We start from the raw sequence: 13,135 nt of genomic DNA on the forward strand, positions 1-13,135 counted from the left end.
AGACATTAAAAGTGTAAGCTTGTCACTAGAGAGCAGCAGACTGCCATTAACTCGTCCTGAAAGAGTAAGAGACAATAGCCCAAAGTAAAAAATGGGGTTTGTTTTTAAAGAAAAAAATGTTTATAATGTTTCTAAGCCCAATAGACAACTGTGCTCGTAATTTCTTGTCGAGTGTCGACCAGAAAGAAAACGCAATTTCTTGTAAGTAAAAACTGAATACTAATACTAGCCTCTTTAATATTCACCAAATCATAAAAAATAACAGTGTGTCAAAAAAGTATATTGTTGCCGTTTCTCGTTCTCTTTACGTGTTCTTATTGGATTATAGTTATAAAATTAAGATAAATTTAACATAACTTTTTAAACTTACTTAAAAAAAAATAACACCTTTCTAACTTTTGATTCAACTAAACTTACAAAACTTATCCTGAACTTAAAAGAAATTCGTCTAAACTAAACTACATTTTAGTTTAGACAAAATAAATTATTTTTTATTAAACTGAATTAAAACTAAATTACAATTCAAATGACATTTAACTATTATAATATTTTTAGTTAAACTATTTTTACCCAATGATCCATCAAAATAGGATAAATTCGTCAACTTTAATTTTTATTTTATTTAAATTTTTCAAAGGAATTATATATATAAAGATAAAGCCAAATAAACCCAATAGATTTCAAGTAAAAAAATTAGTCACCTAGCATAATCTAATTAGTCAACCAGATTCAACCAAATTGACCCAATTTTTTTAAGTCACTTTTTTCAAAGCCTAGGTTGTCAAACTATTGGGACTAACCCATCAAGACAGACCATTTTAAACATCTGGTTTTTATCTTTTTATAAAAATAGTTCATCTTTTGTAATTTAATTTAATTCAATTTTCAAACTGTTCCGTCAAATTTTTTATAAACAATTTAGTTCACTTTTTTAAACAAAGTTCAAAATTTAATTTAATTTTTTCCCCACTCCTAATGCAGACAGTGACAATGCGTTTGAGGACAAACTAACTCGGATTACAAGTTTCAAACGTGACACCAAACATAACCTTAATCTTTGTTGGTTGCGAATACTACTCTAAGGCAACTTAGTAAACGAACAAATCAACTTATCTGATTCATATGCAAAGTTGCACCTTCCGAATGTTACCACAAGTACATCAGAGTTATAATAAGATAATGCCCACCAAACACGGTTAATCACTTACTGATTCCCAAGGGCAAAAAAAAAATCAAAATCCCATTTCTTCCAATCACTTGACATTAACAAGTAAACTGAAAGGCAATAGTCAAAACCTGCTGAAGCTAAAACCATGTTGTTCTCAGTGCTATAGAGATTCCTTTTGACTCTTTGGCCTCCATATTTGCGCCTGTCCCTGTGCCTGCAACTGCACCTGTCCTTTTGACGACAGACTGTTGGAGCTTGTTCCGTGACTGGCATTTTGCACCTGTGCCTGTGCCTGCACCGGTCCTTTTGACGATGAACCATTGGAGCTTGTTCCTTGACTGGCATTTTGAACATGACGTTGCAATGGCGGTGGTGGGCGTATGAATCTCTGCACTTGTGGTTGCGTTCGTTGAAAGTAACCTCCACTGTAATTTCTGATAGGACCGTTGTAATTTCTGTTGGGAGGTTTTGTGAGACATCTTAATACATATGGTGGTGCTAAGGTGGCCAAAAGTGAATTTTGATTCTGATTTTTTGAGATAAGCAAGCTGTACGTCCTTAAAAATGCCTCAGATATCTTCTTCAGCTGTCCTGCACTGACAGATCTCGCAGTATTTTGTGGCTGCTCAAAAGGATCCTCAACCTAACCAATCAAAAAGTCGGTTACAAATATCAATAGCAGAGCAAGAGAACATTTGTATGATAGAATCTAGCATTGGATCATAGGAAAGCCTAAAAGGAATCAAGTATTATTGTGGCAATAACTAAACATAGCCTATATCCCCCAAAACAAAACCATGGAATCACCATAAAGAAGTAGAGAGTAACAAATTGTTAAAGTGAGCTGGGTATTACAAATATTGCATAAGTCTGGGGTAGCCATCTCATGTTGTTCTTTATCTGTTCCCATTGACCAGTATGCGGGCATATTCCTAGCTCCGATGCCCATGAATCCATCTGAGCAAACTGCAGGAACATACAACATGCTGTAATCGATATTTTATGTAAATAATGCGTAGAAGTACTATAGATTGATGAAATCCATTGCCATAGAGCCTCAATATATATATAAAATGTTAGCTATTCATAAATCAAACAAAAATTGGGCCAATGAATACATGATACCCGAGGTATGGGGAAAAGAGGACATATAGCTTTTAAAATTATCAGCTATGAACTGTATGATCAAGTGCATGGAAAAATACCAGATATTAAACGCAGAGAGCATTCAAACATATTTTACCAAATCCAATTGAAAGTATAAAATTAAGAAAAGAATGATCTACCTTCCTTAGGAATTCAACAAAAAGTTCAGGCAAAGATTTTCGGTTAATTGACCTTGATCTGTCTGATATGATCCGATTTATATTAGCATCACATGTTTCTGCAATAAGATTCTCTGCATCAGCTCTAACACCTGCAAAAATTACATCAAGAGATAAAGGTTACACAACTCTTGTACAAGGTAACTAGACAATTCAAAAGGTGGATCTGTCCTTTTTAATATATACAAGTAAAATGACAATTCTAATTCTGGCACTATAACATTTCAAATTCATAAATCAAACAAAAAATTGGCAAAGGGTTGCTGCCTTGTAATCATGTTGAACAAGTTTTTTTGTACTTTTTACCAAGCTTTATTTAGACCAAGTAGCGTTGCCTTGAAGGAGAGTTAGAAACACAGTTGATATTTAGAGTAGCAAAATTTGTCTTTCATCTGTTATTCCCATGGATAAAAAGATAGCTATATGTGTGAGGTCTAACTTGAGTGGGGGTTCTCTGGGCAGATACTCAATTTGACCCTGGAGGAAAGAGTATATAAGGTTTCTGTTTTGAATAGAACCTTATAAACTCTTTCCCTTAGCTTTTCTAGAGAGAGAATTCTAGAGAGAAGGTCTTTGATCCGTGAACTTTTTTTCTCTCAATCTTCTTCTCTTCTTCCCAATTTATTAGTGGTGTTGATGTGATTCAGGTAGTAGAAACCTCAAATCAAGCCGTTGAATTCATGCAGAGCCGGTTGTTCTTCTTCTACCTCGGAGTTCTTCAGTTTCACTTCGTTTCGAGATAAGGGAAGTTAGAACATTGGATTTTTGGTTGAATCATTGAACTATTGAATGAATTAAAAGCTTATTGTTGATAAAATCTCTTAAATCTACAACTGTGGAGATGGATTCAAGGGGTTACATGTTGAATATTGGGGGTTTTGAGGTTTTGTTGCATGTGAGGTGAATTGATGATCTTGGGGAAAATTCATGGTTGCATGTTGTTTCTGGGACTTGAATTGAGTTGTTTTTGGTGCATGGATGCTATTTCTTCCATTACATGTTGAATTTTTCCAAGTTTCAGGTGCAGAAGTCCAAAAATGATGAAGAACAGGGATGCCCTATGTAGGCAAAAGGCTAAGCCATTTGAAAGGGTTGAGCCCTTTGGGGGCCACGTGACAAGGGAAATCCCTGTAGGCAAAGGGTTGAGCCGTTTGGAAATGGCAGAGGGCTTTTGAAAGGGTTGAGCCATTTGAAAGGTCTGAGCCCTTTGGGAGCTGCGTGACAGGGAGATCCCTAGAGGCAAAGTGTTGAGCGCTTTAAGAAGCGCTAGGCAGTTTAATGCTTTCCAAATTAGACTTTATTGTTTTCATTAAAGTTATAGTCTTGGATGTTAGCTTTTCAATGGCGTTGGAATCACCTAAAAATGAGGTCTAGAACTCCAATTATTACTTTTTTAGTGAACAAAAGTCAAGCTGTCAACATTTAGGCAAACTATTGCAGTTTTTACAATTTTTAACATGGTAAATGAGGGAATTAGAACATGAGTTCTTCATGAAAGTTGTAAAAAATATTCTTGTCTTTCATATGAGATAAAGATGAACATAATAGGAGTAATAGAACTCCCTATAGGTTGTTTTATGCAAAGATTGTCAGTGTAAGACGAGATTTTGATGAGTTGAATGTTGATACATTTTGTATGATGGGTGAATTTGGTGAACATGAATAGAATACTTGTGCCTATTGCATGTTGTATGCTATCTTTGTGTAGTTGAAATGGTGATGAGCATTGATATGCTTTGTATGATTGATATGCTATTGTTGAATGAATGATGGTGCATTGGTATATTATATATGTTACAGATATTGTGAATATATTACAGATATTGTGGATACATATATTATGGGCTATTATCCTCACTATCAATTAGGGATATGATTAGATTAGTTTCCATAATATTAGAGATTAGTATCTCTATCATTTATTGTATTCACTCTATAAATAAGATTGGTATGTGTACAACAATACACACAATTCCTGAATCACAACATGGTATCAGAGCTTAGGTTTTTCTTTTAAAATATATTTTTCTCTCTTCTTGCAAAGGCCCTTGCTGCCACCACCGGCTGCCGCCGGCCGCCGCGCCGGCGGCTACCGCCTCCGATCGCTACGCCGCCGACCACCGCTTCCGGTCGCCCACTCTGACCGTCGTCGGCCGCTGCGCCGGCGGCTACCACCTCCGGTCGTCGCACCGCCGACCGCCGCCTCCGGTCGTCGTGCCGCCAGTTGCCACGCTGCCGACCGTCGCCTCTGGTTGCTGCCTTCAGTTGTCGCCTCCAACCGCCAACTCGAGTCGTCACACCGTCGTCATTGGTCGCTTCCTGTCGCCGCCTCCAACTGTCGCTTCCGATTGCCACCTCTGACTACCACTTCCGATCGCCAACTCCGACCGCCGCCTCCAGTCATCGCTTCCGATCGCCGACTCCGACCGCCACTTCCGGTCGCTGCTTCTGGTCGCCAACTCCGACCGCCGCTTCCGGTCGCCACCTACAACCGCTTCCAGTCGCTGATTCCGACCGTCGCTTCAAGTGGCCGTCGCCTCCGATCGCCGCTTTCGGTCGCTGCCTCCGATCGCCGCCTCTGACTGCTACCTCCGGCTGCCTCCGGTGACCAGTTAGCAGATATGTTCACAAAAATCGCTTAAAGGACCTCGGATTGATTACATTTGTAACAAGCTTGGTGCATATGATATATATGCTCCAGCTTGAGGGGGAGTGTTACAGATATTGTGAATATATTACAGATATTGTGGATACATATATTATGGGCTATTATCCTCACTATCAATTAGGGATATGATTAGATTAGTTTCCATAATATTAGAGATTAGTATCTCTATCATTTATTGTATTCACTCTATAAATAAGATTGGTATGTGTACAACAATACACACAATTCCTGAATCACAACAATATATGATTGATACTATTAATCTCTATATGCATTGATTGGATGTGATGTATATAGTAAATGCATGGTGAGGTGTTGATGTTGAGAATGTGATGTGGCATTAAAACATGATGGCTAACTTTGGACTTGAGGAGAGAAAATTATTTTGAAAATTGGAGATCCCACATGAGGTATCTTGTAGTAGTACTCGGGTAGGCCACTATTTAAAAAACCCTACTTGAGAAGGTGTGTCTCTTAGAGTAGGTTTTAAGGTGTGTTGAGTCTCCTCTAAATTCTTAGTGATTGAGTAAGGTAGGAGATCGAGGGTTATAACCCTTAATCAAGTACTTGAAAAGGTTGCGTGGTTCCTTGAAGATAATCAATGGACAAATTTCATATGTGACTTGGTAATGCATGTCAAGGTCGTGGTAAGCCTATACCCAGTTATACTACTCCTGACGATAGAATCGGACTTTCCTAGGATTGATATCCCATTTTGTTGTGAGCGAGCCGACGCTTCAGGCGTGAGGATGATTGGCTGGTTTGGAAGGGTGAAAATCACTTAAATTGCTCATATTGTTAGGAGATCCCCGTAGGTGAATGCGTGATGATACATTGGTTGATGTGTTGCATATGATGTATGTTGAGGTGTGTTAATGTGCATTGTTGATGTTTTTTGGAACATGATTGGGTAAGGTACATGTTTGCTTTGGATGTAATTAGCTTTCATGTATGATATATGGCTTGTTGTATATTATAAATTTGTTTTTTATATATACATGTATTCGAACTCTAACTTACCCTCTCTATTTTCCATGATAGTTTGGATTGCAATAATCATATTTTCTATAGGCTTAAGGAGCTACTGCAATAGGTGTTGTGACCTTTTGATGGCGATATTACTAATGTACCTTGTATAGGTGTGCTTGATCAACACAAGGATGTAGGATTATTTTGGGATGATTGTATACATATTTTGTTTAAATTAGTTTGGTTGTTTACTTATATACTCATGATATATGTGTGTATATATATATATATATATATATATATATATATATGTATGGTATGTTTCCTCCATTAATCTTGTGCATTCTAGTAACTTAGCTTCAGATGCTAGTAATAGTGATTCCACATAATGTAGTGACCACGATAGGTCGTTACAATAAGGCTATTTTGTGATAGCATTTTAGCTATTAGTATTGCCCATAATCCAGTCCAGCATGACAGGACAAAACACGAAGAGATTGACATACACTTGATCGAAGGAAAATTGAACAATGATCTTATAGTGCCACAACACATGTTCCTGTAGGGATCCAATTGGCATATGTGTTCACAAAGGGGCCCCTTACAACAAGATTAAGAAACTTATTGTAAGTTGGGAATGATTAATATTCGTCCAACAACTTAAAGAAGAGTGTTGTTAATACAACTGATATTTAGGATAGGAAAAAAAAATTCTTTCATCTTTGGTTCCCACAGATAAAAGATAGCAATTACATTTGTGTGTATATATGGGTACACATGCTGTAACCCTTGATAATTTAAAATAAAAACAGTTCCTTTCAATTGAGAGCAAAGGGAAAAGGATAGTTAAAGGGTTTCCCCCACCCCATTTTTTGAAGCCCTAAAAGATTAAAAAAGATGGCCGAGAACAAAAAGTAATGAACAAAGATTATCATTTTTGCATTATCATTATCAGCCCCAAACCTACAATCCATTATCATTTTTGCAAAGATTATCTGAAGACCACTGAAACTGAAACTAATCCCATCAACATATTGATCACACCTTTAATAAAGAGGATTATTTCTTCAAATACATGTAAAAAAGAAAACTAAACAGAAAGTGTAAAGTAATGTGCATAGTAAAAGAAATAGCATGAGCATTAATGTGTTGAAGTCTAGGCATTGAAATAAGTTGCAGGAATTTTCAGAATTCTTTACATGGAAGCATGCACTCAACCTGAACATACACGAGAGAAAATATTTTAGCTTTCTACGAACAGGTTCAGTTTATACAAAGCTCACCTCAATATCTCAAATGCTAGAATAATGACATTTCATGCTCAAAATTAGAGATAAAATGTACCTCTTAGATCATCAACCATATTGCCAGGGTATATTTCTTTAAGTGGTGGTAAAATTGCAGGAACACATGTCTGAAAATGAAGGGAAACATTGAATGCATCAGAGGACGAAGATCCTTTTATTATCTTCAGAGAAAAGACCACTGACAGTTAAAACATATTATAGTAGAGGTGCCCATTATTGTAGGGTTTTTTTGGTTTGAGAGAACATTTTTTGTTACTATTATATGTATTAAAATATAATTACAAAAATGTCACCTTACTTTCACTAAGTTTCCTCTTTTCAAATATTTGCATAATAAATGACAAGGGCAAAGTATCATTTCCTATAGAAATCAATTAATGAAGTAAAAATAGATAAAAATAAGGTGGCTTCTTTGTAATTATTTATGAAAGCCAGAAACAAACTGAAATGAGCACTTGGTAAATTTTTCAAGACAGGGAGATCGAAGACACCCTTAAATGCTTGAAGTTGGAGTTTATGTAGAAAGATGAAAAAGAGCAGAATGCATATGACAACTTAGCAAAACCCAATCCAAAATAAATAAGATGGATGAGATAACATATAAGCAAAATCAATAAAATAATTCCTAGAAAGTTGAAAGTATCCCCACCCCCAAAAGCCCAAAAAAGGAGGGAAAAATATCACCACAATAAAGAATTATGAAAAAGGAGAAATAATACCTGAAAATGAAATAAAACAAGTAAACTGAGGGAATAGGAGTTGAAAGTTCCAGTTTTAGAGCTATTGATTTTATGTGCTTTGGCCCATTCCTTGACCTACACAAACCAGGAAGAATGAATCAAACAGATGAAATTTGAAATTCCAAACACAGCAACCTTTCTTTGGCCTCAAGAATGTACCAGTAAAACCAGATCATGAAAGCGGCCATCTATCTTGCTGATCCAAAGCAAAATCTTAGATTTCATTTGACCGGGCAGGTTATTAATTGAAATGTCACAAGATACACCCTGCTGGTTGCTTTTAAATTTTAAAATGGGAACTCGTGCATTGGAGATAAACTGCAAGTTGCTCCACCCACCTGCAAATTAACGTTATTACAGAATGTATTAAGAACATCTAAAGAAACTAACAAATTTCATAAATTTCCCTATGCTAATTATGGTTGTAAGACTTGAAAGTATGAGAAAGCAATGATAAGCTTAATAAGCACTACTAATGTAACTCTAAAATATAAAGGAAAAATTTAGTCAAATAAAATAAACCTCTGATAACCAGTATCAAAACTGACATGGAATGATAAAAAAATAAAAATCATGATTGGATTGATTGGTTCAATGAGTAATCACATGGTTTTATAACGTATGTGAAATTATCATGCTATCCAGCATGACTCAATCATAAATTTAAAACAAACATTATAGAGAAACTCAACCATATAAGATGATTCACCCTGTATTTTCTCTAGTTACTGACGCATAATTTTTGTTCAGATTTAGTGCAAGTCAACACAAAAGGCATATATGAAAATGTGACACCAATCCAGTCAAAATTCTGAAGGGAAATCATCTCACCATATCCTAATCTTCAACAGTAGTCATGTAACTACATTATCCTACCTATTTTAATTGTATTTGTAAAGTTACATGCAAATAACAATTTCAAAGTGCAAGCCACTAATAAATGCTCTACAAAAATAACCAAATAATATATTTTCAGTTGATACATATCCTAGTTGTATCAGTAAATTTAGATGAGTACACATTAATAATCATCTGATGAATATATAGTGGTTTTCACCCATCACTACAATTTCTTGCATCGATATTTATAATACCTAATTGCATTTCACTTCAATAGGAAAAAAAATAACAACTAAGCTTTACATCCTAATGCTTGAACTATGAGAAGATGAAGATTAAAAAAAAAAGTGCAAATTGGAAGCAAATCAAATCAAATTTGCTACATGGTTAACGGTTAACAAATAAACAGCTCTATACTAACTTCCAAGTGGCATTCAAGTATAAGAATGTTACCTCTCATTCTCAAAGCTTTTAAAAGATCCCCCAATAAAGTCTGTTTTTGCTTTTTCCCAGCACATGAAATATGCAAACCATTTGATAGCTCAATTGAAATATCCAAGTCACCCCATCGTGTGAAGAGACTAGATACAAATGACCCAAATGGCTCAACAGTTGCTCCTGTTCCATAAATTAAGTACAACTTTAAATACTTAAATTTCATAACCGAATGAATTAAAAATTTATATAAAAGATATGGGAGCCTGAATCATCTTATAACATGACTTCATATAGAGCAGAAAATTTTGTGATATGAATGCTTCCTATTCTACCAAGTAACCTCCTATTTATGGATATGATGGGCCAGGCAAATGATATCCTTCTAATTAATAACTACTCTAATTCCCTTTATTCTATATCCTAACAATAAGTCACTTGAATCCATCATTTCTACATTTGTGGTACTCAAGGTAAACAACAAAAATCAGATGCTGGATAAGTTGTCATATGTAAAGGATAATAAAATTCATCTTAATTTCCATTATTTAATGGAGAAACCTTCAATCTAGTGTGAAGCTTGCCCCCACATGTTGGCATCTTTTATTTTTCCCTTCTTTGGATGAGGAGAGAAAAAGAAAACAACTTAGTAAAACCATGTAATTGTAATGGTGATAAAACTGTAACATAGATTGAATGATATGCTTCTCCCACAGAAAAATCGTTTATTTTTAACTAATAAATGAATAAAATATGAATAACTCAATCCATTTAAATTTAAAAAGCTTTCAGTTAGATGTAGCACACATTATTTTGACAGTAATCAAGAAAGAGATGGAATTAAATTACTGGAGGGATAAACATAATTTGATTAAGGGCAGTTAAGAAAAAACCAAACTTTTGGATGGGGAACATTATATATACAAAAAGAAAAATAGAGAAGTTCAAAAAATTGGGAGGCCTCCGGCATTCCCTACAACATACTGAAACAGGTCTACCCTGTTACTGGTTCATAGCAGAGAGATACAGTAAAGTAATTCATGAATCTCATACATTCAATTCAATCATAAATATAAAAAGAACTATTCAATTATATGCATAGAAAGAACTAATGCTAATCAAAACATTTAGAAGAATGTAATTAGTCCCTTCTTGGATCTTCTTCATTCACCATATACAGAAATTACACCTTCAGATGGGTCTAGAATAAGCTACTTTACGTCAAGTGATATCCACTTCAAGCCAGCAAATATTTTAATCCACAGAAATTGTAATTTAATAAAGAACAGAGAGCAGAGTTGGAAAATTCACCTCTCAGGCTTTCCACGGATTCAACAATGCTTCTTAAATCATTAATAATTGCAAACCGTATCTCCCAATCTTCTTGTAATGGTGTGACCACCCGAAGTATATGATTTAAAACAATATCCAACATACTATATGTACTCATTTTTGCCCCTCAATAACTCTGAGTTGTAGTAGATGTATCGATGAGGCAGCTGCAATAATGGTTTTCAACACTAAATGGAAAAGATGAAGACAAGAGGATCACAAACTTTAATATGAGTGTATTGAAAGCCTTGGAGCAGCAGCATGTGTCCTAGTGCAAGTTTATGTAAAGTGATAACCTAAGAAGCCCGTATACATAATACAAAAGAAATACAGGGATACAGAATTTTTTTTAAGAATCTAGAACACAGCTAATATATGTTAACTAGAACCAACTCTGCACAAATTGAAAGACTAGAAACTAGAAGAGTAGTAGAACCAATAGCAACTTGGAGAACATCGGCCCAGCATCTAGGAAGGAGCAAGAACCAAAAGAGGAGCTAGAACCACCAGCAACTGCAGAATGCAGATGGCTGCTAGTAGGAGATTATTTACAGGTTTGGAGGCAAAGCACAGTGGTTGGATGGCTAAGGTGCATGGCTAGAATGGAAGAGCGAACGAGAAGGGAGACACATTTGGTATCAGCAGCTTGCCATTTGCAAACCCTAGCACTAGGATTGGCACTCCTTTATACAGCACATACAATTTAGAACAACTTGGAATATAAAAGACTAAAAGAAATTTAACAATAAGCCACAACCACAAGGGTTGGCCCTACAGTTAGGGGTTTGGGTAATTTACATGAGGTCTTAGGTTCTAACCTCAATGCCACATTGTACACCAGTAAAGGAAACTTGACAATAAAAAATTATAGTACATATCTATTCGAAATGGAGCCATATCCTGAGTTGTTCAAACATATATTATCCGTATTGGGTAATTTTGAAAAAGAAAAATTAATGGATACCTTTTGGATACATATACATGAAGGCGTTTGGAATGATATCAATGTCAAACATGTGTTGAACACAAATAATTTTGCATTTATAGAGTATCCAGACTTCATAGATTATAACAATTACACACACTACAGACACAATAGCATACTAGGCCTTCAACTTACAGAGGCTGATGATAAATTAAAACCATTTGTCTTAATTGATAATCCATAAATTTCCTTCAAAATCAAATCTTGATGCATGGGTGACAGCAATTGCATACAATGCAAACATGTAACATCCAAGGCCTTCAACTTACAAAGGCTGTGAGAAATTAAAACTATTTTTCTTAATTGATAATCCATAAACTCCTTCAAAATCTTGTTGCACAGGTGATAGCAATTACCTACAATGCAAACATAGTAACATACTAAGCCTTCAACTTACAAAGGCTGATGAGAAATTAAAACAATTCTTCTTAATTGATAATCCATAAATCTCCTTCAAGATCAAATCTTGTTGGTTACCCACATCAAGATACTAACACAAGAAGGTTTTGGTCAATTTCAGTGCCCTAGCTCAAGCATCAGAAACAAGCACAACTAGCTATCCGTAAACAATTAATAATTGACAAACACAGCGCCACAGAAGCACCATCTAACTCAAAGCAGAAAAGCATGAACAGAAATTTCACAAAATTCATTCACATATTTCCGTTATCCAATTCAACTACCCATACCCATGACCCAATAGAAAGCAGCAAGAGTAAAGAGCAACTAATGAATACCCAGATAATACAAGAGAGAAAGAAAACAGCGAGTAATGAAGAAAAGGACAAAGATGAATAGAAAACGCACAATCAAGAGAAACCATTCAGATTTCGGGGGAAAAGAAATGAAGGGTGATTGGTGAAACTTACGTTGGCATTGTTTATTGCGAGAAAGGAGGAAACTTGGGAGTGAGTATGAAGTAGCAGTGAGCAAACTTAGGGGGAGGGGTTTTCTACTTCGAATTATTACGCAATGCAACTTTTTAAGACACTGAATCTGCGAATAGTGGTGGTGGCAAATTATTATGACTCGTAAAAAAGATAAATAAATATATATATATATATATATATATATATATATAAGTCAAAAATTACAAGAAAATGTTTCCAGTTTCAACACTTGACTCGTATAATTTTGATGGGTAATTTAAAACTTTGTTAAAAAATAATTTTCTCGTTTTTATAATTTTCTTAAGAAAAGTAAAAAAGATGTAAGGTGACTATTACTTTAATTTGTTTTATTTTTATCAAATATTCTAGAACTTTATTGAGTATGGAAAAGATTATTCTATAATTAATGAATTTTGTTTCAAATTTACCTTTAGATGAAGCTTCATGTTTAATATATCTAGAATGAATTCATTTTA

At 35.0% G+C, this 13,135-nt stretch overlaps 1 protein-coding gene across 6 annotated transcripts; it reads right to left on the bottom strand.

Moving 5' to 3' along the window:
* Positions 1–1,092: 1,092 nt before the first annotated feature.
* HESO1 (Nucleotidyltransferase family protein) lies at positions 1,093–12,794 on the bottom strand. Of its 6 annotated transcripts, none has more exons than XM_020346637.3 (10): positions 12,639–12,788; positions 12,039–12,125; positions 10,764–10,951; positions 9,471–9,635; positions 8,337–8,515; positions 8,157–8,252; positions 7,475–7,544; positions 2,455–2,585; positions 2,024–2,134; positions 1,093–1,811 (listed from the first exon to the last, which is right to left on the bottom strand). In XM_020346637.3, exons 3-10 carry the CDS (start codon positions 10,900–10,902, stop codon positions 1,329–1,331), a joined length of 1,374 nt encoding a protein of 457 aa, XP_020202226.1. In that variant the 5' UTR covers positions 10,903–10,951; positions 12,039–12,125; positions 12,639–12,788; the 3' UTR covers positions 1,093–1,328. The 6 variants fall into 6 exon arrangements, with proteins under 6 accessions (XP_020202226.1, XP_029124987.1, XP_020202227.1 ...); XM_029269154.2 differs by having other exon boundaries at positions 10,764–10,972; XM_020346638.3 differs by lacking the exon at positions 12,039–12,125 and having other exon boundaries at positions 12,639–12,794.
* Between the last annotated feature and the right edge of the window lie 341 nt (positions 12,795–13,135).

The sequence above is a fragment of the Cajanus cajan genome, chromosome 3 (assembly GCF_000230855.2).
Source record: "Cajanus cajan strain Asha chromosome 3, NIPB_CcT2T_4, whole genome shotgun sequence".
Taxonomy (NCBI): domain Eukaryota; kingdom Viridiplantae; phylum Streptophyta; class Magnoliopsida; order Fabales; family Fabaceae; genus Cajanus; species Cajanus cajan.

What these genes read in the sequence shown, in the direction of transcription:
- HESO1 (XM_020346638.3), bottom strand. Translation starts at nt 10,902, where the DNA reads ATGAGTACATATAGTATGTTGGATATTGTTTTAAATCATATACTTCGG. An exon ending in ATCCGTGGAAAGCCTGAGAG is followed by an intron (nt 9,636 to 10,763) that starts GTGAATTTTCCA and finishes TTTATGGAACAG; the next exon opens with GAGCAACTGTTGAGCCATTT. An exon ending in AAAAGCTTTGAGAATGAGAG is followed by an intron (nt 8,516 to 9,470) that starts GTAACATTCTTA and finishes GTTAATTTGCAG; the next exon opens with GTGGGTGGAGCAACTTGCAG.